General features: G+C 46.2%; 2 protein-coding genes across 3 annotated transcripts in view; both read right to left on the bottom strand.

Moving 5' to 3' along the window:
• GYS2 (glycogen synthase 2) overlaps positions 1 to 24,741 on the bottom strand; it is a 184,238-nt gene that overhangs the window by 73,465 nt on the left and 86,032 nt on the right. The window lies entirely within an intron of this gene.
• The window catches only part of IRAG2 (inositol 1,4,5-triphosphate receptor associated 2), a gene marked incomplete at its 5' end in the record, with an annotated part of 62,030 nt that overhangs the window by 30,848 nt on the left and 6,441 nt on the right, over positions 1 to 24,741 (bottom strand). Inside the window, 15 exons of the mRNA XM_082241242.1 lie at positions 399 to 606; positions 2,480 to 2,594; positions 4,517 to 4,680; positions 6,852 to 6,944; positions 7,887 to 8,000; positions 8,986 to 9,088; positions 9,191 to 9,255; positions 9,368 to 9,427; positions 14,181 to 14,237; positions 19,197 to 19,274; positions 19,382 to 19,432; positions 20,376 to 20,493; positions 21,554 to 21,712; positions 23,443 to 23,521; positions 24,485 to 24,531. Coding sequence (XP_082097368.1) covers positions 399 to 606; positions 2,480 to 2,594; positions 4,517 to 4,680; positions 6,852 to 6,944; positions 7,887 to 8,000; positions 8,986 to 9,088; positions 9,191 to 9,255; positions 9,368 to 9,427; positions 14,181 to 14,237; positions 19,197 to 19,274; positions 19,382 to 19,432; positions 20,376 to 20,493; positions 21,554 to 21,712; positions 23,443 to 23,521; positions 24,485 to 24,531 — 1,511 coding nt within the window. The remainder of the gene's footprint in view (positions 1 to 398; positions 607 to 2,479; positions 2,595 to 4,516; positions 4,681 to 6,851; positions 6,945 to 7,886; positions 8,001 to 8,985; positions 9,089 to 9,190; positions 9,256 to 9,367; positions 9,428 to 14,180; positions 14,238 to 19,196; positions 19,275 to 19,381; positions 19,433 to 20,375; positions 20,494 to 21,553; positions 21,713 to 23,442; positions 23,522 to 24,484; positions 24,532 to 24,741) is intronic.

Raw genomic sequence — 24,741 nt, 5'->3', positions numbered from 1 at the left:
ATTGCATCCTCCAAGCAGCAGCATTTGAGGCACAAATTCTCAGATGTGTTCCAGGTCACAGCTGGGTAAGGAGTGTCAGGTTGTTCGGCCTTGTTACTACATTGGGCTCCAATTGGATCCTTCAAATCGCTCCCAATGCACGGACACTGAATAATTTCTACCCATTAATAAGCACATCTCTTTGCACAAGTAGATGCTCTGAGATTTTGTACTTCTCTGAATTTTGCAATATGGTTCTCTGCTCAAAATGAAAAACAAAACACCAAAATTTGACGGTAGGATTGGTTATTTTAGGAGAAAACCCAGAGTGAAGCGAACACTCCCATTTTCATGCAGGCAAAAGAACGCATGCCAGCTGCCCTTAAGTCACGGAAAGAGTAACTTCAAGCGATACTTACTGCTCTGCTCTTTAGCTTTCAGTTCCAGCACCTGGCAAGTGCGTTTTAAGTTTATATTTACACTCCGGAGGTTTGTTTGCTCAGCGATGCTCTCTTCCAGCTCCCTTTGCAAAGACCTTGCTTCCAGGCTGGCAGCGTGAAGGTCGTTCTCCTGATCTTTAGCCTGCGGGAGCAACAGCAAGTCAGCAAAGTTTGGAGGGACTCCCTTCTAGACGGCTCAGCAGACCTCACACAAACAAAAGCTGAAATGCCTTTGCTCGCTCTCTCCGGAAGCAATGAACTCCTGATCTGCCGCTTCATATATATATATATAGTTTTAACACTCGCAGGTTCTGTTGGTTTTCTCTGAGCAGACGTATGTGGTATGTGTCAAGTCGCTTCTTTCCTGCGTAAGCCGCTTAGAAGCCACCAACCCTTCCTCTCAGCTTAGACTTCCTCTGCATTCAGAATTTTGCAAGTTCCAGCGGACGCACCGGTTCTGCTTTTGCCCAAACACACAGGATGCACTCTCCAAGGGCTACCTTGCCAGCAACCGCAAAGGTCAAGCCCTCTAGCACTTCATAGATGAAGATAAAACCCTTGTTCTTATTCCATCACCAAGAGACCTCTTCCCCAACACCGCATGTTGAAGCTTTTACCGTTATCAACAGATCAAAACTATCTCAGCAGCTGCATTCTGTGTGAAGCAGGGAAAAGAACAGCAGGTTGTGTCCTACCCATGCTCTCCATGTTCACATGTATGTGCACTGCAGTTGTGATGTGCGATGCATGGTGCTGACCTTTAAAGCCCTAAACGGCCTCGGTCCTGTATACCTGAAGGAGCGTCTCTACCCCCATCGTTCAGCCTGGACGCTGAGGTCCAGCGCCGAGGGCCTTCTAGCGGTTCCCTCATTGTGAGAAGTGAGGTTACTGGGAACCAGGCAGAGGGCCTTCTCGGTAGCGGCACCTGCCCTGTGGAACGCCCTCCCATCAGGTGCCAAGGAAATAAGCAGCTATCCTATTTTTAAAAGACATCTGAAGGCAGCCCTCTTTGGGGAAGTTTTTAATATTTAATGCTGTATTGTTTTTAAAGCTTGATTGGGAGCCGCCCAGAGTGGCTGGGGAAACTCAGCCAGATGGGCGGGGTATAAATAATAAATAAATTATTATAATTATAATTATAATTATAATTATAATTATAATTATAATTATAATTATAATTATAATTATAATTATAATTATAATTATAATTATAATTATAATTATTATTATTATTATTATTATTATTATTATTATCTCCCCCGCCTCACCCCTGGGCCCAAACTTGGCAAGACGTTGGCGATCTTCAATGGGATTCAGATTCATTGGAAGGATTGTAGTTCAGTGATAGGAAAACACCACCTTGCCTGTTCATACGTTCCTGTGATCGGAAGGTCAGAGAAGGTGCTCCTGACACCCAGCCCATGCAGGCGCTGAAGACGTGGGCTGTACATGGGTGTACGGAAATCCTTTACCTTCACCTTTTTACCTTTCAAAGTTTAAACTCAGCACAAGGAGCAGAACTCTGGCTTCTGCTGCCTTTAAGAATAGGGCCATAGCTCAGTTGTAGACCACCTGCTTTGCATGCAGAAGGTCCCAGGTCTATTCCTGGTAGGGACGGGGAATAAGACTCCTACCTGGAACCTCACATAAGACCATGCCAGACAGTGGAGACAATAGTGAGCTAGATAGACCATTGGCCTGACTCTGTATAAGGCAGCTTCCTATGCTCCCAGAGGCACTCAGGGGGCACTAGAGTCAGCTGCCTTTAAAGAAAAAGGAGAAGGAGGAAGTAGCTCCCACCAACACCATAATAAGTACCTCAAAACAGGGGATGCTGAATCATTGCACACACATGCAAAGTAGGATATGGAAATCCAATTGCTACTCTGTAATAGGCTTGGTCTCTTTTGTCTCTGCCTTAGTTTTAGGCCTTCCTTCTCTAAGGCTCCAAACAAGACAATGCCTTCCACATCCTGCTCTTGTCCTCCAAAGTTGTCCTTCTTCCACCTTCCTGTATGCAAAGTCTTAAAAGCAAGAGCAGCACAACATGCTGCACTTACCCGCTTGCTGGCATCCTCAAGTTGTTGGGTTAGCTCTTGCAGTGCTGATCTCAAGATGCCTCCTTCTGACACAGTGTCCTCTTTCAGCCGTCTGGCCAGCTCCAGTTCATGCTGCCTAAGGGATATAAGGCAAGAAGAGCTTGAGGGCACGCAGAGGATTTTAGAGCAGCACTGCTCAGAAATGTAATTGCTTCCTCTTCAAATTCTGCTTGATGGTATATGGCCAGTCCAAACCTAGAAGCATTGTTGGGTACACCTGCCCATCTCCTACACCTGTGCAGGTCCACATTCTTCTAGCTCCCTTACTCCTACCAGGCATCTTTTCTCTGTCACCACTTGGAAGTAATTGGGCCCATGACACACAGGGACTCATTTGTCCCATTCAACAGAGTCGAATCCCTTAGGCACAAACGCCAGATTAGCAAAGAGTTTCAGAATTCAAGCAATTTCCAAAGTGGGGGGGGGGATCAAGCATTAATGTCCCAACAGATCTTGCTTCTCCATTAGGTTTCCAGGGAGCCCTAAATCTAGCACAACGCAAGACATGTCTCTGTTCCTCCAGCTTCAGCTGAAATTCTCTCTCATACAACTCTCACATACCCAGCCCTGCTTGGCCTATTGTTCTCCATTCTAGGATAATAAAATCATAGAGTAGGAAGGGGCCCTGAGAGTCATCTATTCCAATCCCCAGCAATGCAGGAATCCTGCCTACAGCCATTCTTGGGTGGGCTCCAACCACCAACCTTCTGGTTAACAGCCAGACATGCTGACCCATTGCTCCATGATGTGGCATCCAGGCAGGTGAAGTGAGATGCACCAAGCTAGGGGGCTGAGATGTCTTTGGCTCCCTCCATGTTTGTTTGAAGGGAGCCCAGCTCCCTCCATGTTGAGGGGGCCCAGCGCACCAGAGCTTTAGCTCCCGGCTCTGCCAGAGCACCCATCCTCCTCCAGAGGATGTGATGGCACACACATGTGATGCATGATGTCACACATGAGCAACGTGCACTGGGCCACTTCAATCATGGAGGCAACCTGGTACCTTGAAGGTGCAGGTGTTGGATACTTAACTGAGCTGTCATGGTCATCAGGTAAAGGTAAAGATACCCCTGACTCTTAGGTCCAGTCGCGGACTCTGGGGTTGCGCGCTCATCTCGCTTTATTGGCCGAGGGAGCCAGCTTTTGTCTGCAGACAGCTTCCTGGTCATGTGGCCAGCATGACCAAGCCACTTCTGGTGAACCAGAGCAGCACACGGAAACGCCGTTTACCTTCCCGCCAGAGTGGTACCTATTTATCTACTTGCACTGGCATGCTTTTGAACTGCTAGGTGGGCAGGAGCTAGGACAGAACAACGGGAGCTCACCCCGTCGCGGGGATTCAAACTGCTGACCTTCCAATCAGCAAATTCTAGGCTCTGTGGTTTAGACCACAGCGCCACCCGCGTCTCTGCCATGGTCCTTACCTTGACCTATTTAGCAAGCCTCCTCCTACAGATCCTAACCTGACAAATACAGGATCACTGCTTGGGTAGGGATCCAGGGGTATCATTCAGACTGAACCCCCCCCCCCCCGGGACTCACAGCAACATACACACACACACACACACACTACTGTGAACAAATCTGTTTCCTCTCAATTTCTCATTTTTCCAGTAGTAAGTTTAGTTTGCCACATTTTGGCAGGCTTGCAATTAAAAACCAGAAACACTCATGTGCAAGTTTCTCAGCATTCTGTTTCTTCTAACACACATACTTTCCTATGCAATTTTGCCTTATATACACCTCTTCTTGCAAACCATTTCCCCCAGTATAATGCACTTTTCTATGTTCTTGTTGCCGGTACACACGGCTTTCCCCTGATGTACATATATTTTGGTTTAAGAACTGCATTGCAAATCTCAAAGGACGTCTGTGTGTTTCGGTTTGCCTGTTGCTTCAGGAAGTGAAAGTTGCAATCTGAATCAAATTTCTGCCCCATCCCCAACACGCACATACATTACAAAAAAACCTAAAAGAAGGAGAAGGGAGGGGGGAAATAACCTGGATGAAAGCGCTTTCTTCAAGTGCAGCTGTTCAGTTCTCATCCTCCTCAGGTTTCCCGCCATCTTTATCAGCTCCTTGTCCAATGAGTCCTTCTGAGCTTCCAAGAGATCAAGTCTCTGAAGCCAGAGAGTTCTTTTCTTCGCCAGATCTTGCTTGAGCTCCTGCATTGACATTTTAACAAGAAAAAGAACCCAATACGGAGTGTTCAGAAGAAATACTTAGCAAGCTATTAGCTATGAATGTGTGCTGGTTTAACCTGAAAAAGGCCCATTCCCATTTAAATTTGGATCAAATAAATAGAAACGAAAATTAACCTGAATGTAATAATAACTGCAAAGTAATGCCTTTGTTCTGCTTTCTCTTTTGTACTTGCTCACTGGGAATTCTTTTGCTGGAATGGTGGGTGGGGAGAGACAGGCTGCGGTCCCTATGTTGGGGGATGGGGAAATGAAGTCACCTCACACACACACACACCCCTAAAAAGTACAGCATTGCTGCAAAGGTCCTTAAGAAGAAACTGGCTTGCATCCTGTTAGCGAAGCCACTTAAATAATTGTTATGTACTGAGTTGAATAGGATCCAAAATGCAACAGTCTGATTGGTCCTAGAACAATAGGATTCAGAATACAGCAGTCTGATTGGTCCTAGAACAATAGGATCCAGAATGCAGCAGTCTGATTGGTCCACAGGAGCCACCCAATCCAGCTCCAGGTGGAAGTGAATCCGCAACCTGATTGGCCTACAGGAGAATCCCGAAATTAGCCAATCACGTGGGGCCCATTGTGTAAATAAGGTACAGTCATACCTCGGGTTGAATGTGCTTCGGGTTGAGCGTGTTCGAGTTCCGCTCCGCGGCAACCCAGAAGTAACAGAGCGCGTTACTTCCAGGTTTCACTGCTCGCACATGCGCAGACGCTCAAAATGATGTTCAGAATGGATCCTGTTCACATCCCAAGGTACCACTGTACATAAAGCAGTCATTCTGGGGGAAATTCCATTCCTCCTCACCACTATGAGCTGAATAAAGAGCATGAAATCCACTCTCAGCTCGGATATATTTCAATAATGCAGGGTCCAGAGAGAGGACAAAATCTTGTTAGGACTTTCCAATGCTCAAGTGGATGAAAAATGGCACATAGTTTGAGGAGAAAGGAATAGAAGTCTCGTCTTTCTTACTTGAGGCCTCATACATGGCAGGGAAGCATTCAACCAAATGTACAGAGGAAAAACTCTCTCAGAACTACACAGCCAATCAGGGCACATCCCGCTTCAGCTCTGGCAGGGTCCTAGAGTCCTCCCACCTCCTTCCCAAAGCCATGTTAGAGCTTTCCCTGCTTTGGGGTGAAGGTGGGAGGGCTCTAGACCCTGTCAGAGACTCATGCCTCCTTCCCAAAATCCAGTGCCTCACTTACGCAGCTTCGGGATAGCAGCTGAAGCGGGGGCAGGGGGGAGGAGGTAATTTTTGGCCTTGCACGAGTGCCATAGTACAGTGGTACCTCTGGTTGCAAATGGGATCCGTTCTGGAGGCCCGTTCGCAACCTGAAAAGAACGCAACCTGCATCTGCGCACGCACGGGTTGCTATTTGCCACATCTGCACATGCGTGTGACGTCATTCTGCGCATGCACAAGCAGTGAAACCCGGAAGTAACCCTTTCCAGTACTTCTGGGTCGCCACGGGACACAACCTGAAAATGTGCAACTTGAAGCAAGCGTAACATGAGGTATGACTGTACCCAAGTCTGCCACTGTCGGAAGTGCCAAGGCTCTCCATTCACTTAAATGGAGGGGTAACACCCTCCAAAAAACCCAGCCATAACCTGAAATGTGCAGGTGGGGGAGAGAAATTCACACCTTCTGCCAAGTGCCCTGGGGGGGGGGAGCAACAGGCTCCCAGTTGAATTCGGAACAGTAGGCCCTTTCCGGAAACGCAAATCAAGATCCAGAATACGAACAAACTGAGTGTGAATGTTAAAAATGTGAAGGACTGCCTTGTGAAAGCAGTTAAAAGGTAAAGGTAAAGGGACCCCTGACCATTAGGTCCAGTCGTGGCCGACTCTGGGGTTGCGGCGCTCATCTCGCTTGTTGGCCAAGGGAGCCGGCGTACAGCTTCCGGGTCATGTGGCCAGCAGGACTAAGCCGCTTCTGGCGAACCAGAGCAGCGCACGGAAATGCCGTTTACCTTCCCGCCGGAGCGGGAAAGCAGTTATGAAACCCCAAAGAGGGATATTTTTGTGCCAGTACACATCCCTGCAAGCTCTGCCCAAGCCCTTGTAATTCAGACAGTAGGGAGATGTCCTAAAGCACCCTTTCTAGCCATTCAGTAACATTTACCACGAGCTTCTTCTTATAGGCTTCTTGCATATTTGCCTCAAAGCCCTCTGCCTGCAGGACGGCTAGTTCCTCCACTCGAGAAAGTTCTTGCTTCTGTAAAGAAAATGGTCACGTCCCATGAACTTTTACATCTAAACAGTAACACGCTGTTATGTACTGAGTTGAATAGGATCCAGAATGCAGCAGTCCGATTGGTCCACAGGAGCCACCCAATCCAACTCCAGGTGGAAGCAGTGGCGTAGCGTGGGTTGTCAGCACCCGGGGCAAGGCAAGTAATTTGCACCCCCTAACCCGTGGATTTGCGCCCCCTAACCCTAACCCCCAGATGTTGCGCCCGGTGCGGCCGGCACCCCCTGCACCCCCGCTACGCCACTGGGTGGAAGTGACTGATTGGCCTACAGGTGAATCCCCGAATTAGCCAATCACATGGGGCCCATTGTGTAAATAATGCATATATAGCAGACATTCTGGGGGAACTTCCATTCCTCCTCACCACTATGAGCTGAATATTTTGATGTGGAACCTTAGCAACGAGAGGCTATTTGCTTCTTTAAAAGGGTTCTGTGCAGTGCCCGTGAAGGAATAGGACTGTTTCAAAGGGACTAAGCCGCTAAACCAGTGTTTCTCAACCTGTGGATCCCCAGATGTTGTTGGACTACAACTCCCATCTTCCCTGACCGCTGGTCATGCTGGCTAGGAATGATGGGAGTTGTAGTCCAACAACACCTGGGGACCCACAGGTTGAGAAACATTGCGCTAACAGATAAGCATACATATCGGCAGCTATTATTTCCCTACCTATCAAAAGCCTATAAGCAAACATATGTGGTGAAGAATCTAGATTTCCTGCACCACTCTAAATGCTTCTTTCAGCACTAACATACTGTGGATAGCTATGAATCGGCATAAGAAGAAAAGGATTTGCAGAAGGGAGGATGAGAAGAAGTATCTTGCTCAGGTTCTGAGATGAGCAAAAGCTTCGGAATGGTTTTGCAGTCTTCCATTTGCTATTCCACCCACAGTCTTTTTCCATACCAGTTTCTGAATGGTGGCCTTGAATTTTTCTCCCACTCTCTCCGGCCCTTGCAGGAGCAGCAAAACCTCCGCGTCCAGCGATTCATCCAGTGCAGTCCATTCCATTCCAGAGACCTGCATAGCAAAGCAATCAGAAAGGGGCCATATGATACAAGCTCAACCATCTGCCAAGTCTCAGCACTGGCAGCTAAGATCAGGAAGAAGGAACTAGACAAAATAGCGGTCAACTGCAAAAGGGATTCGGATATTTAATTTGGCACATCTTACCTGAGTCTCAACACTGGCCAGAGGCTACCCTGGGCATAAAACTTTGATCCAAGTTGTTCTGGGAATGTACATCTGTTTGGCTGGATGTCATTTATTTATACTGCACCACCAGTGTCCCTGGCACTTTGCAGAGTATGTGAAGGCAGGTCCCTGCCCCGAGAAGCTTCCAATCTAAAACCCAGCACCGCGGGGGAGGGGGGGAGTGAAGGGAGAGGGAGCAGAGGAGCTAGATGCAGTTGTATTAGCTGCATGTGCAACTAAATGCTTATTTAGAAAGGTGCACTCATTATCCAAAGGCACAGAAATGTGCCAGAGATATGTGCAAAAGTGTGACAGTCTGGAAAACAGCAAGGTAGTGGTCTTTGTCTCGCTTCTCAGTCACATCAGGGACATCCAACCCCCAAGAGACTGCAATCTACTCCCAGATTAAAAAAATAGCAGCAATCTACACATTTTTGGGGGAGGGGGGAACCTAAATTGTTGAGCTTTTTGGGGGGGCAAGCCACAGTTGTTTACCTTTTTTGGGGGGGAGACTGCAAATTCTTCTGCCATTTTTCTGGGGTGGGGGTGCGCGGGTTGCACGACATTGATTGAAAAACAAGAAGTAATCCCAGCAACGGTAACTCCGTCTTCCGTTCTTGAAATTGTGCACGAATACAGGAAGGAGCAAAGGGCAGGCCCAGTGGAGGAAAATGAGCCCGCGATCGACTTATATCAACTGGGGGTTGACCTGTCAATCGTGGTCCACCAGTTGGACACCCCTGCATTAGAGGAACTGGCTCTGGGGAACCCAAGGGGGAGAAGCAGATAAAATACAATTAAAAACGCCCACCTCCGCTTGCTCTTGGGCAAGCTCCAGTTCGCAGTGCAAAGAGTTGGTCCCTTCAAGGATGCTGCTGTTGAATTTGTATATCAAGGGGAAGTTGAAGCCATTCCTAGCAGAAGGATAGTCAAAGAATTAAATCTGCGAAGCTCCAAGAGCGTCTCTCATTACAAGGGTGCTGAATCTCGCCCCCTTGGAGTGCAAAAATACTCACGAAATCAACTCCTGCTGCATTTGCTGGATGTTGTTCACCAGTTTGTTCTTCTCCACCCGCAGGGTCTACAGAAAAACACAAAGCTCTCTCAAGACACAACCTTCAAGCAACACCCGCCCCCCCGATAAAGGACTCCTCTTCTGTCTCCAGCTCCCAGACAAATTATGGCAACTGTACCTCTATTACGGAGGTGTATTCCTTGAGGGAAGACTTCAGCTCCTGAATATCCAGCTCCTTCTGCACAGGTGGAAGTATTTGAATTAGAAGTATAGGACCAGAGAGAGAGAGAGAGAGAGAGAGAGAGAGAGAGAGAGAGAGAAAGAGAGAACGAGAGAGAGAGGCTAAAGGCATTGAGACAATTTCTGAAGCCGACTCCATACAAAAAGAAGCATTCCAAACAGATTGACCTAGTTAAAAGAAAAATGTCATGGCCATGAAAAATGAGGGACTGATCTTTTTAACAAGGCAGTGATAGCCGGAAAATGCTTGCTTAAAGGAGCATCAACAGCTTTTGATGGCTGATGGGTACTAGCTTTTGCACACACATTGTCTCTGTAAGGATATTTAGCCATTTGGATGCATCTGGGACCTGGATTAGAAGTCTGGCTTTTCCATCTGGCTAGGAAAGAAGCGCTTTGGAAAACTGCTGCTTTACAAGCCAGCAATGCATCCAACGATCTCCCATGGTCAGTTTGTACATTGGAAACAGATACGGGATTGCAGGAGGAAAGAGATTTGGCTCACATTTTAATGCAAGCTGGCCTAATCTGCACTTCCTCAAACAATACGTGGACCAAAACATCTACCTGCCAACAAATTCACACGTCTTCAATTTTTGCGATCCAGTTTTGCAACCAAAAAATGTGCAGTGAATTCTACATGTTAGGTGAAGGGATGCTGGTGTTAGTGAAAGTAACATAAAAATGCATTGAACTGAGGGAAATGGCTTGCAAAAATGTGCACCTTGGGCAAAATGGTGTAGAAAAATGTGTGTATTAAGAGAAATGTGTATGAAAAAGTTGAAGTTGTAGATTAATTTTCATGAAGGCTTAAAAATTAAAAAAAACACCCTAGAAACTAATGCAGAAATTGGCAAATCGAATTCAAGTCTGGAAAAATGAGAAACTAAAATTGAGAGATCTGACTATCCCAAATAAAGACTCTGTAAGTTTCCAGGTCTTTTGTTGCAGAAACTTTTTTTGCTCAAACTTTCTGCTGCTCAGAGGAGTCCAGAAAATGGCTATTCAGTCCTCTGCATTGAAGATGAGCTTCCACATACAGTACTTCCAAGAGATTAGTCCAGATGACACAGCATTGCCCATTCTGGTTGGCCAAGAACGTGGGGCAAAGATGTGCCTTTGCCTTGAATGCACTCATTTGGGATCCTGCTTGTTCTATGACATTGCCAATGAACATAGAGAGAGATCCAAATGAGGCCCACAAGTTCTGCATTCTGTCCAGACAGCAATTGGATGCTTGCACCCAGTTTAAAGTTTTAGGTGGTGCAGGAAGGAAGAGAAAAATGCAGAATATGTTGACAGGAGACGGGAGATTCCTATCTGCAGGTTTGTGAGCACGCTCTGAACTTAGTTCTACATTTGGAGTTCAATCCCTAGTTTGAACTACACGCCTATTTTTCAAAGGGCCAGGTAAAGAGGCTCTCCCCCAATACATCCAATGTGCTTGCAGAATGAGACTTTTCAGGCAAGTTTAGGGCTTCATTTGCAGAATACCAACCTGACCCTCAAACCCTTGTGTCTCTCTTCGTTTTTCAGAGGAAAGCAAAGGAAAAGTGCAGGACAGATTGTACTGCAATATCTGAAACAAAGCCTCTTGCAGTTTACTAATATTTAGGTTAAAAATGACACTTTGTGTTATGTACTAAGTTTGGATCCTAGAACAATAGACAAGTAGAATCCTAGAATGCAACAACTGAATGGCTTGCAGGAAAAGACCAATCAGGTTCCAGGAGGAAGTTAATCAGCCTGTTAGGCTGGTAGGATCGTAGAATGCAACAATTGATTGGCCTGCAGGAAAAGACCAATCAGGAGGGAAGCAGAATCAGCCAATCAGACGGGACTCATTGTTTGGGGGGCAATTCAATTACTGTTTTACAAGCTGCAATAAAGAGCATGAAATCACTACAGGACTCCGAGTATACAGTGGTGCCTCGCAAGACAAAATTAATTCGTTCCGCAAGTTTTTTCTTCTTGCGAGTTTTTCGTCTTGCGAAGCACGGTTTCCCATAGGAATGCATTGAAAATCAATCAATGCGTTCCTATGGAGCACCGCGGGCCTTCCCCTCTGTCCCCGGACCTGTTTTAAAGCAATCTCTGTCCCCGGAGATTGTGGGGCTGGCAATCTTCTCCCCGCTGCCCCTTGCTTCAAAAGAGGTCCGGGGTGCGGGGGCAAGCTTCGTTTTGCGAAGCAAGCCCATAGGGAAATTCGTCTTGCGAAGCAACTTGAAAACGAAAAAACCTTTCGTCTTGCAAGTTTTTCGTCTCGCGACGCGTTTGTCTTGCGGGGCACCACTGTATTTTGCTTTGCATGACGGACATGTGGCCCACCTGTGGTGGCTCCTTAATGTAAGGTTAGGGGAGGGTGGCATTTCCAGAGAGGGATGAGCTTAACCCTTTCCTTATCCTTGTCACCCACAATCCCTCCATCCCTGCTCTCCATTCTCAAGGAAGCCAAGCTCAGACGCAGGAAACAAGTTGTTTCCACCTGCAGAAAGGCTTGCCAACACCCACCCTGCGCTTCCATAATCCTGGAAGATGCTCCACGTGGGCCAATTCATGCCCAGCATTATTTAAAACACCCCTGGCATGTGGGGACATGTGCCCAAATGGTGTGTTTTTACATAATTCAAATCAGCTACAGGTGCTTGGAGAAGGAACAAGTCAAAGCTATGCAAAACAAACGTTCTGGAGGGGAAGCAGAAGTTTGCATGGTATGCTCTTGGCATTTTCAGGCTCGTCGCTTTATGCAGAAGATTGTACACACAGCCTGCATTCTCCTGCAGCAACCAGATCCCCTTCTGCCACTCTGAAAGCTCAGCGCTGGGCACAGTCAATCTAATTCGCAGCTTGCCCGAGTAAAGATGCCAACTGGGTCATAGGGAAAGGACAAGGGAGCCCTGCAACAAGAATGCTGAAGCGTGCTCCAACCAGTCGCACCCACTTTCAGGATGCGCCATACACCACCCTCTTTTTCCTCCCCCAGCTCCCACTATCAGGATTCTGTACCCACTAAGCATACTCTGACCTCATTGTGTGATTTGGGGTTTTTTGTACTGCTGTAGCTTGCAAAGCCAAAGGATACACCGTCCTTGCACATGGATGATGATGTTTTGGCCAAATAGAAAAAGGTGGTATTCAAAAAATGAGTTTGCTATAATAATAATAATAATAATAATAATAATAATAATAATAATAATAATAATAATATTTTTTAATTTATACTTCACCCACCCCGCTCAGGGTGGCTATCACCAGTAAAATTACAATAAAAACTTAATAGGGAAAAAAACAATTTAAAATATAGGTTAAAATGCAATTTAAAATGCAGCCTCATTTTAAAAGTAGCCCATGGATCAAAACCGTAAGGGGAGGGAAAACATAAGGGTCAGACTGAGTCCAAACTAAAGGCCAGGCAGAGCAGCTCTGTCTTGCAGGCCCTGCGGAAAGATGTCAAGTCCCGCAGGGCCCTAGTCTCTTGTGACAGAGCGTTCCACCACGTCGGGGCCAGTGCTGAAAAGGTCCTGGCCCTAGTTGAGACCAATCTAACCTCCTTGAGGCTCGGGACCTCCAAAGTGTTGTCATTTGTGAACCTTAGGGTCCTCCGCGGGGCATACCAGGAGAGGCGGTCCCGTAGGTACATGGGTCCTAGGCAGCATAGGGCTTTAAAGGTCAAAACCAGCACCTTAAACCTGACTCTGTACTCCACCGGGAGCCAGTGCAGTTGGTAAAGCACTGGATGAATGTGATCCCGCGGCGAAGACCCCGTAAGGAGCCTTGCTGCGGCATTCTGCACCCGCTGGAGTTTCTGGGTCAGCTTCAAGGGCAGCCCCGTGTAGAGCGAGTTACAAGAATCAAGCCTGAGGGCAGTGGCGTAGCGTGGGTTGTCAGCACCCGGGGCAAGGCAAGTAATTTGCGCCCCCTAACCCCTAACCTGCCGCCGCTGCCAGCTTCTTCTTGCTGCTGCCTGGGCTGGGCTGGTGTGGTTCTCTCCCGCGCTCAGCGCTGCGCTGGGCAGCCGCTGCACTGTCCCTCCTCCAGATAGTCCCTCGCTCTCTCTCCGCACCGCATGCCTGGCACCCACCCCCTCCACAGTGGGCGGCGACCCAGCGGCTCGGATCGGATTCGCACAGCCAGCACTGCAGTGAGAGAGAGTGAGTGAGCCAGGGAGGGGCAGAGAGCTGCGAGTGCGAGCCCAGATGTTGCGCCCGGTGCAGCCGGGGCCCCCTGCACCCCCCACGCTACGCCACTGCCTGAGGGTGACCATTGCATGAATCACTGTGGCCAGATCAGGGAGAGAAAGGTAAGGAACCAACTGCTTAATATGCATGTATGTGTACATGGGAGCCAGCTCCTAGCAGCTGAGGGCTCTTTAGGCCCCCAATATAATATTTGAAGGACCTGGGCGCCCCCAAAGTTAATGGCCATTGCCATTCAAATGGTGTGTGTTTATCACATCATGTGATCGATTAGGCAGGGTGGGGCTTATCTGCCCCCCCCAATCTTTTATTCAAGTTGGTATTGGTTGGCATCTGTCTGTCTCAAGAGATCATGGAGGAGTGTGCCTTTGGGGGTAAAGTCAAACCGTTGGAGAAATGGCTGTCAGTGTTACAGCGCGATGTGCAAATTCAGTCCTGCAATCCCACTACCCTTAAACCTTCATTGCCAAAGCAATCTCCCCATGGCTTTCGCATCTGGCCCAGCAAAACACTGCCTAGCAAGTCTGTCTCTGCAGCCCCGCAAAAGCTACTCACCTTGAGGATGGAGGCGTCTTTATTCTCCACCGTCTTTTCATACAGGTGTACTTGTATCTGGAGGAGAGGAATTGAAATTACTGTTTTGCCTTATGCCTTAAAAAAAAAAGTATTTCCGAAGTTGCTTCAGAGTGCAGAAGATGCTTTAAATCCACTCTGCAGGTTGTGGGCTGCAATGGGTCTTGAGTGCTCATAAACTCCTGGTCTTCCCAGAGATGTCTTTCTTGGCCAGTTTGGCGCTCCCCAACCCTGCTCTGGGCCCTTGCTTCAGATTCAGATGCTGCGATTCCTGCACTGCAGTGGGGATCCCTATGACCTATGGGACCCCTTCCAACACTACAATTCTATGATTCCATGATTTCCTTCTTTGACCAGGTGCCAACCACTCTGAAGGAGAGCCACCAACAAGTGGCTGAAAATGGCGAAGCCAGGTTGTGTGGCAAGTTCCCGACCCCCCCCCCCCCGGCAGAAATAATGACACATGACACAATTATTTAATAACGCTGCAGGAGAAGAGGAAGGCAGCATCAATAATAATAATAATAATAATAATAATAATAATTTATTTATACCCCACCCATCTGGCTGAGTTTCCCCAGCCACTCTGGGCGGCTCCCAATCGAGTGTTAAAAACAATACAGCATTAAATATTAAAAACGTCCCTAAACAGGGCTGCCTTCAGATGTCTTTTAAAGGTAGGATAGCTGCTTATTTCCTTCACATCTGAAGGGAGGGCGTTCCACAGGGCGGGCGCCACTACCGAGAAGGCCCTCTGTCTGGTTCCCTGTAACCTCACTTCTCGCAATGAGGGAACTGCCAGAAGGCCCTCGGCGCTGGATCTCTGTGTCCGGGCTGAACGAAGGGGGTGGAGACGCTCCTTCAGGTATACAGGACCGAGGCCATTTAGGGCTTTAAAGGTCAGCACCAACACTTTGAATTGTGCTCGGAAACGTACTGGGAGCCAATGCAGATCTCTCAGGGCCGGTGTTATGTGGTCCCGGCGGCCACTCCAGTCACCAATTATTAAGATTAAAAGGCCACAACTTTATTGGTTACAGGTGATGAGCGGTATTGCTTTAGGCATTGGTCCTAACCGACTATATCCGACTTCAGTCCGTCTGCTAGAAGTCCAGGAAGGGTTAACACCAGTAGGTGGAGTCCTGCTGATGCACATCAACTAGGAACTCCCCTGGGGTCACCACTAGGGGGCGTGCCTTAAGCCCTAAACTTCCTAGGCTTCAGACAGGGCCACCCCCACCCCCCAGAATCCTTTAACGGACTACCCTTCAATATTTGGGGCAGGTGATGGCGCTACCTCCCCTTTTTTCCATCTACAAAACTTTCCAATGCCTAACCACCAATACCCAGAAAGTCGTGACGATTTGCTACAAGGTAGGCGAAAACCAAGTGGCTGGTGCCAATTTGCCAAGTGGAAAATTTCCTACCAGGCCCCTCAACAGCAACCAACCAAGGTCCATAGCAAGGTCAACGAACGAAAACCTTAAAGGGCAGGAGGGTGGGAAAAGCAGGAACAGCTGGTAAGCGGCAAAGAGGGAGATCCCCGGCCACGTCCTGTTTTAAATAAGGCAGGCCACACACCCAGAGCCAGCTGATTGGCTGGCCAGGAGGTGACGCGCGGGGGGGGGGGGGCGGCTGAAGCCTGCAACTCCACCTCCTCCGAAGGGCGGAAGTGTCTTATTTCCTTCCTCAACCAGGCACCAGCCACTCTGAAGGAGAGCCACCAATGAGTGGCTGAAAGTGACCTAAGCCAGGTTAGCATTCACAAGGTACAAACTAAAAAAATTCCTTCCAGTAGCACCTTAAAGACCAACTAAGTTAGTTCTTGGTATGAGCTTTCGTGTGCATGCACACTTCTTCAGATACACTGAAACAGAAGTTGCTCCCAAGTTAAAACAGTACAACGCATCATCAGAGATCTACAACCTCTCCTGGACAATGACAGTTCTCTTTCTCAAGCTCTGGGAGGAAGACCTTTCATTGCCTACAGACAGCCACCCAATCTTAAACAACTCCTAACCCACAATAATACTACAACCAGACTTAACACGGACACTGGCACCAGAGCCTGCAATAAACCCAGATGCCAACAACATCACACATACCATCTCGGGACTATTTAATTGCTCATCGTCTAACATTGTGTATGCCATCAAATGCCAACAGTGTCCTTCAGCTCTCTATATTGGACAAACAGGCCAAACCTTACGTCAAAGAATAAACGGATATAAATCTGACATCAAGAATCACAAAACAGAGAAACCAGTAGGAGAACACTTCAATCTCCCAGGACATTCTATACAAGATCTCAAAGTAGCTGTTTTACTACAAAGGAATTTCAGAAATAGACTGGAAAGAGAAGCTGCTGAATTGCAACTCATTACCAAACTTAAAACCATGGAGAGACCTGGTCTGAACAAAGACATTGGATTCTTATCTCATTATACATGACTAAGCCATTTTTCACCTTCTCACCCCTTGCCTTTTCCTGTAAGACCTATGGCAGTCGTTAAGAGTCGTCACCAGGCTCATCTCAGCTATCTGCCAATCTCCCATTCTGAGTAATACCCCTCCCCACCTTCTCACTATATAGAAGGATCTGGCAACTTCTGTTTCAGTGTATCTGAAGAAGTGTGCATGCACACGAAAGCTCATACCAAGAACTAACTTAGTTGGTCTTTCAGGTGCTACTGGAAGGATTTTTTTTATTTTGACTATGGCAGACCAACACGGCTACCTATCTGTAACAAGGTACAAACTGCCACTGATACTGATGAAGGAGGAGGCTTTCTCCATCAAGCCACTTCTCTGAAGGAAGAACTGTGCTCTCTTCCTGCCCTGGATTTTGTCACTAGCTCTGCTGCTCCTCCTGATCTCAGGGCTGGGGAAGGCCTTCAGGGGATGAATTATCTCTTCATCAAGGGCAAGAGAGAGAGAACTGCCACTGACGTCAACAAGAGGTTGCTGCTCTTCCAAACAGTGGAGGGAGACGTCCAACTACAGTGGTACCTTGGTTCTCAAACGCCTTGGTTCCCAAACACCGCAAACCTGGAAGTAAGTGTTCCGGTTTTCGAATGTTTTTTGGAAGCCAAACGTCTGATGCGGCTGTCGGCTATTGTTTCTGGGGTGCCTGCCCCAATCAGAAGCCGCGCCTTTGGTTTTCAATCATTTTGGAAGTCAAACATATTAAGTTTGGTGCTTTTGTTTCTGCTATTTATTTTGCATTTTTGTTTCTGATGCTTTTTCTGTTAATTTGTTTTGGTGACTGTGTGGAACCCAATTTAGCTACTGATTGACTGACTGATTGTGGGACTGCGGAAATGGATAAAAGTCCCCCATCCAAACAATGACTATCATCAGTGCAGGTAAGAAAAAATAATAATTTTAATTTTCATCATCTGTCTTATTTATTTTATGGTACAGTACATTGATTATTGGGACGCGGGTGGCGCTGTGGGTAAAAGCCTCAGCGCCTAGGGCTTGCCGATCGAAAGGTCGGCGGTTCGAATCCCCGCGGCAGGGTGCGCTCCCGTCGTTCGGTCCCAGCGCCTGCCAACCTAGCAGTTCGAAAGCACCCCCGGGTGCAAGTAGATAAATAGGGACCGCTTACCAGCGGGAAGGTAAACGGCGTTCCGTGTGCTGCGCTGGCTCGCCAGTTGCAGCTTGTCACGCTGGCCACGTGACCCAGAAGTGTCTGCAGACAGCGCTGGCTCCCGGCCTATAGAGTGAGATGAGCGCACAACCCTAGAGTCTGTTACCTTTACATTGATTATTGATTTTATTTTATGGATCAATGCTCTTGTTCAATAGTAAAATTCACGTTAAATTGCTGTTTTAGGGGTGTTTTTTTAAAAAGTCTGGAACTGATTAATCCATTTTGCATTGCTTTCTATGGGAAAGTGCACCTTGGTTTTGGAATGCTTTGGTTTTGGAACGGACTTCTGGAACGGATTAAGTTTGAGAACCAAGGTACCACTGTAACTTGTTCCATCAGTACTTGAGTGATGGATCTGTCCCTGCTCTTGTTTCCCCTGTGCACCACCTAAATCTGTTCTAGGGGTTATCCCAATGCTCCAGAGCAGATTTGGGGGTTGGACATGCAGAGGAAGAGAAGAGGGGGAGAAAATTCAACTACGCACATGGTAGTCCTTGCACTGACAGAAGGAGTTAGCTGCATACTGCACAGAATATGCACAGAAGAGAACTATACAGCACTGTTATAAGAACTGTTAACTTTAGGAACTGGAGCTTGATCTTGCTTTTTCCTCCTCCCTCCTGTTTCTTTTTCCTTGCATGTGATGTCTCATCTTCCATGTCTTTTTAAATTGGGAGCCTGAGGGGACTTAAGTGCTGATTTCTGTGTGCTGCTTTGCAAGCCTTTTTGGGTGGGCCATAAATGCCACAAATAAAATATAACCCCCCAGGTCATAAGGAGGAGCTGTTAGAGCAGGAGTTAGAAGGCTCCAGCCAGTCCTCTAAACTCTATATAGAATGTCAGGATAAAAATCTCCCAGATAATTTAAAAATAAAATGAAAAATCTAATATTCATGTACTCAGAATATCTGACATCAGGAGAGTTTTAAAGGGCAAGTTGATTTCAGCTCTAGTTGTCAGAGAAGCCAATGAATTCATTAGGGTTTTTACATGACATTCTACCTTGGAATTTGAGTGCAAAATTGCAAAAACTTAAGGTTTACATTTAGGAATCTGACCTATTTCAGTTTGGCAACTCAGATTTAAAAACAGTGTTCATTTGCTTACAGGTGAGTTGATTGACGATTTAAGTGGAAGCATCTCTTAAAAAACAAATCTTAAAATAAAAACTGTACAGCACCCTATAACACACATGCACACACATGCTTAATCCTTGAGGAAGAAAGAGTCCCTAAACCTCCTGCCATCTTGCTTATAGATGTCCTGGAGAAATATTTGGCATTTGAAGCCCTGCATTGAACCATTGCTTCCCCACGCTGAAAATAAGTCTTGCAAGCACCTACTTGGAGTTCAGCCATATTTCTTGACAGCTCTGAGATCTTCTTCCGGAGACCATCCGAATCCAGAGCGTGCCTAATATTCTGGATTAAAGCAGATACTATTTATTATGCACAGCAAAACTAGCCAGCAAGACTTTTCCCAGCGTACGAAACTGTCTGCAGACAATTCACACGCAATTCACACTTGCCTCTTCTTGTAGAGATGAGATCTTGAGAATGAGGGACTGATTCTCCTTTTCCTGGTGTAAAAAGGAAAGGGGAGATGGTTTGAGAAACTGCCAACACACGTACACCCACCCACCCAGTTACTCAGGGCCACTAGACACAACCACCATGCAAATATTGAATGTTTTCCCCGTCCCACCTGTGGAAAACTCTGCCCTCAATTTATGGAAAATTGGGGATGTCTTGGGTTATAATCAACATACATCACCACAAAGCTTTAAGTCACACAGTGATCTATATATAGGGTTGACTGACAACTGTCAATTTCAGTTTCCACATTTGCATATCAGTTTGCTCTCTTTTTTATAAAGTCCTTATGAAAGCTCATCAGTATTTTAGTGCAATTTGTAATACTGCATACGCATTTTGTCAGACATACACATTTCCCTTAACATAATGCATTTTTGTATGTCGTTTCACTAACATGTGCATTTGTATGTCATTTACATTACTATATAGCTATTATATTTTAGTATGTATTACTTGATTGGGGAACCGCACAGCAAAATTTGGAGAAGTGCAAATTTCAAAGGACTGAATGCACTGTTAGGGATACGGGTGGCACTGTGGGTTAAACCACAGAGCCTAGGACTTGCTGATCAGAAGGTCAGCGGTTCAAATCCCCGTGACGGAGTGAGCTCCCGTTGCTCGGTCCCTGCTCCTGCCAACCTAGCAGTTCGAAAGCACGTCAAAGTGCAAGTAGATAAATAGGTACCGTTCCGGTGGGAAGGTAAACAGCGTTTCCATGCACTGCTCTGGTTTGCCAGAAGCAGCTTAGTCATGCCAGCCACATGACCCGGAAGCTGTACGCCGGCTCCCTTGGCCAATAAAGAAAGATGAGTGCCGCAACCCCGGAGTCAGCCACGACTGGATCTAATGGTCAGGGGTCCCTTTACCTTTATGTACTGTTAAGCCTCAGTCAATAAACACTGTCTGAAATGGTTCAAGTCCACCTACTAGCTGCTTATTCTGGGCTGCTGTTCTCAGCCTTTTTTCCTCTGCAGTATTCAGGTTATTCTTTGCTTCCTCCAGCTCCTCTTTTAAGGTTTTCACTCGAGCCACAGGCTGCTGGAAACTGAAAAAACCAAAATCACCAAGCCTGTTATAAGCAACATGCAGTTGTTATAGGGCATTTTAGAAATAATAATAATAATAATAATAATAATAATAATAATAATAATTAAAAGACTGGCAGGATTTTCCTACTCTGAGTGACCGCCTCCAATCTGGCAAGAGGAAATGAAGACATTTGGATTGCTCTGTCCCTGCTGCTTCAACGACATGGCATCAAAATAAAAATATGTACAGCAGCCAATAGCAGAAAGGGTTGCAGCTCAGTGCATGGGCACCCGTTTTCCACACAGAAGGTCTCTGGTTCTGTCCCTGGTATCTCCGCGTAGAACTGGGAGAGACTCCTGCCCCAAACCCTGGAGAACGTCTTCCAATCAGCACAGCCCATATGGAACTAGGTGGAGCAATGGTCTGACGCTGTATAACGTAGCTTCCCATGTTGCTAAATCAGTGCTGGCTCCAGGGTTTGGAATAAGGTTACCAGAATTTTTTCAATGAATCTGGGGACAGTATCAATCAATCAATCAATCAATCAATCAATATTTTTTTTAAAAAAAGAGGGGAAAAGTTATTTTTTAAAAAGTAGTAGTAATATCTTCTCTTCTGTGGTCTCCTCTGTTGTGCGGCCTTCCTCTGGGTCCCAGCCTTTCTTGGAGTGCTAGCCGTGCTTCCTCCCTCCCTCCCTCCTTGCACTGTGATCCCCTACAGGCTTACTCAGGAGTAAGCGTTAGCAGAAACTCCCTCCTCCTGCTGCTGCCCTGCCTGCCTGCCTGCCCATCTCCTGTGCAGGCATCGTCCGGCAGCTGCCCATCTGTGCCGGTGGCAAGCGAGCAGGAGGAGACGTGCTTAGGCCAGATCAGCTCGTCTCCTGCTCACCTCTTATCTGCGCTGGCCAACCAGATGGCCACTGGAGAAGATGACCAGTACCACTCCTCTCCACCCAACTGCTCCAAGTTTTCCCCAACCAATGGAGAAGATTTAGGGGTGGGGAAAGTTCTGCTGCACCTGCAGAAGCAGTTCTGCTCGTGCATTGGTTTAGTTGGACTCAACCCAAAGTGTCCCACCTTTTTATCTGATTATTCAGCTCCACATTGTCCTCCACTAATCTGTTGTTTGTCTCCTCCATGGCGTCCAGAGCTGCCTTCAACTGGTTGTTCTCCTCTTGAAGTTTCTGATTGCTGAACTGAAGATCTGCTACGCAAGTGATCAAGTCAGAGGTTTCCCTGGATGCACAAGGAACAAAAGGCTCTGATCAGCTGCCATGTCTGCATTCTCCACGTTTTGATGGGAGGGGCCACCCTCAAAGATCAAAACCCAACATCTCCCATTTCTTTTGCATCTTTCCTTTTTAAATAATTTTTTTATTAGTTTTTCACAGTTTTTATGAACACAAACAATACACAATACTAACAAACAAACACACAAACAAACATGCATAATTTCATATCCTTTTTTCTTAAACCTTTCTTCAGCGACTTCCCCGTACCTCCCCTTTCTACATCCCAATTTCCAAACTTATTTCAGCAAATCCTAGCCCTTAGTTTTATAACATTTTCCCCTTATTCTTGTCTTTTACTTAATCTTTTACAGCTGTAATCCCCTTTTTCTTCTAGAACCTCAACATTTTAGCATTCATTAATTTTACAATATTTCTTAAGATAAATTTTGAATTTCTTCCAGTCCTCATCCGCCGTCTTTTTCCCCTGGTCACGGATTCTGTCGGTCATTTCAGCCAGTCCCATATAGTCTATCACCTTCATCTGCCTATTTCTTTTGCATCTTTCCAGCTGAACTGCCATCTCCAGCACCAGCTGTGGGTAGCCAGCTGCCCTCTCGGCCTGAGCACCCAATCAGAAGTGGCTTTGCACCATGCTGACGTCCTCGTTTCCTCATCCTTCCCAGTCAGTAGCAGGGACAGCGCTGTTAGGAGGCTGCTTTCCACTCTGTTAACATATGTTCCTCCAAAATCCTCTCATATCTTCGAAATCCTCCATCATTAAAGCTTCCCTTTCCACCAACCCATGCTTGTCCTTCAGCTGCAAATGCCAGCAAACTGCAGATTGGGTACCTGCCCTACTAATGCAAATAATGTTTTTTAAAAGGGGGTGGCATGAATAGTTCATCACCAATACCCTATTATGGCATCACTTCCTAGCCCAGAAGACAACTAAATTATTCGTGTGGTGTATGACAAAGGTCTCATGGGCTACACAAGAGACTGCTCCAAAAGGCTGATAAAACTTAAGAGGATTTTGTCCGATAGTCATATTTGAAAAGACTCTGTGACCACAAAGGGATTTAGCATCGCACTCTCAGATTAGAAAGTGGCCTAGCATAGAACTCTTTTGGGAAGTGTGGTTTAAAGTGACAATTTAGCAAGTATAATTGTTTAATCTCTGTATGCATATCGCTGAAGGGTTTAACATTGGAAAATTCCATTGCAGCATACTGAAGCTCTCTGATTAACTGTTGATGTTCTCTGCTCCTACATGTGAGTGTTTAACCTTAGATCACATGATCAAAGTATTCAATTGCAAATCTCCATCTTGAAGGGAGTTGTCTGTTTAGTCTTCTCTCTGGGAGCCACAGAGAACAAAAGAATGTGATAATGATGCCTCTTGAGGAGCGCATAAGCTTAGCCTAGACACAGGCTAATATAGGCAATGGGAGAGACATAGCTTTGATTTTTGCTCTGATGGTAAGTATGTTATGTATTTAAGAAGAACAACCTATGCTTGAATATGAATATGCTTTATACAACTTTCTGGATGTACCATTGTCTGTTTTGTACCTGTTTTGAAGAAGTTCTGGTTAGCAAAGCATTGATTCATATTTATGGGTCTGGACATTTTTTTATTCCAAAAGGGTTCAGTTTTTTATGAATCCAATTCCTTCAAATAGTGCAATATTGATATCTGAAATAGCTTGTAAAAATATTTTAAAAGCGACTCACAAGTCTCCTCTGGACACATCGCCACCAAGTGCCTCTAGGCTTCCGGAAGTTACATTCAGCCTCACAAGAGGACTTTTGGCTGAAAAAAGAGGTTTCTGGTTACAGCTCAAGAGACAAACATTGGTACAGAGCATTTTGGTTTTTTTCCACTTTCTGTTGACATCTCCACACAACACATCACCCTCCCTCCACCCTTTCTGACCTTCCCCACACCTCTTGCAGTTCCTCCAATAATATCCCAGGTTATACTTTCCAAGCACTTTAAACCCACAGTGAACATTCTCTTCCCCTCACTTCCCCTCCCATGGTTGGAGAAGATTCCTTCATCCATCCCCCTCAAGCACATTTGTCTTTGCATTCCCTTCACTAATCCTCTGCATGCACTGGCTATTATACTTGCCAGGAGCTCAGGTCTGCCCTCACTGGTCTTGGAAGGATCCTTTAAAAAAGTCCCATATGACCGGAGAATTTGTGCCTGTCCATTGGGGGATATAGGAGGCCCTGAACACATATTTTTTAGATGTCCCTTTTGCGATGAGGCACGTAGAGAAACCATTGACCCTCTGCTGGTGAGGCTTACTGACCTCTCGGTAAAGCAAAAATTCGATCTTCTCCTGTTAGGCAAAGACCACAAGACGACCCGGATTGTTGCCAGATTCTGCGCACAGATCTGTAGGCGCAGACCACCCCCCAATTCAATCTAGTTTGTTAAGAATATTCCCAAACCCAGATCCACGGGTGACTTTGGGTCATTTCTCTAAGGTAGTCTATTTTAAAGTTTTTATGTGTTTATATGCCTATCACATTTTTAAACTTTAAAATCTATTGTTGTATATTGTTTTAAATGTTGGTTTTGCTATTGGGATTGTAGTTCCATTTCTGTTTCTTAAGCTGGTCTCTGACCGTAATAAATTACATGTTCATGTTCACTGGCTATTTGCAAACCCCTTTCAGCTGCAGGACACGAGTCTTAAGCTATATGCTGCATCTAGTATACTTTTCAGTAAATTAAGTCTTCCATAATACAGAGAGCATCTGATACCTGCCAGCATGCTTTCTCTGGTTGTCTCTCTGGCAGATGGTTCTTTCCTGGAATGAGAAAAAAACCCCACATATTTATTTCCTGTTTTAACATGAATTTAGAGTTTTAACCAAAAACAGTTTTCATCAGAACTATGAACTTTTTTTTTTTGCAGAATTATTTCAGTGTTGGAAAACATTTCCCCTTCTGTTTGCCCCCCCCCAAAAAAAAACCAACTGCTTGCAAAAAAAACAGTCTTAACTCTGTAGCATCACATG

Source organism: Podarcis vaucheri (assembly GCF_965113315.1).
Source record: "Podarcis vaucheri genome assembly, chromosome: 10".
In the NCBI taxonomy this organism is placed as follows: Eukaryota; Metazoa; Chordata; class Lepidosauria; order Squamata; family Lacertidae; genus Podarcis; species Podarcis vaucheri.
This window is presented reverse-complemented; position numbering and strand designations above follow the sequence as displayed.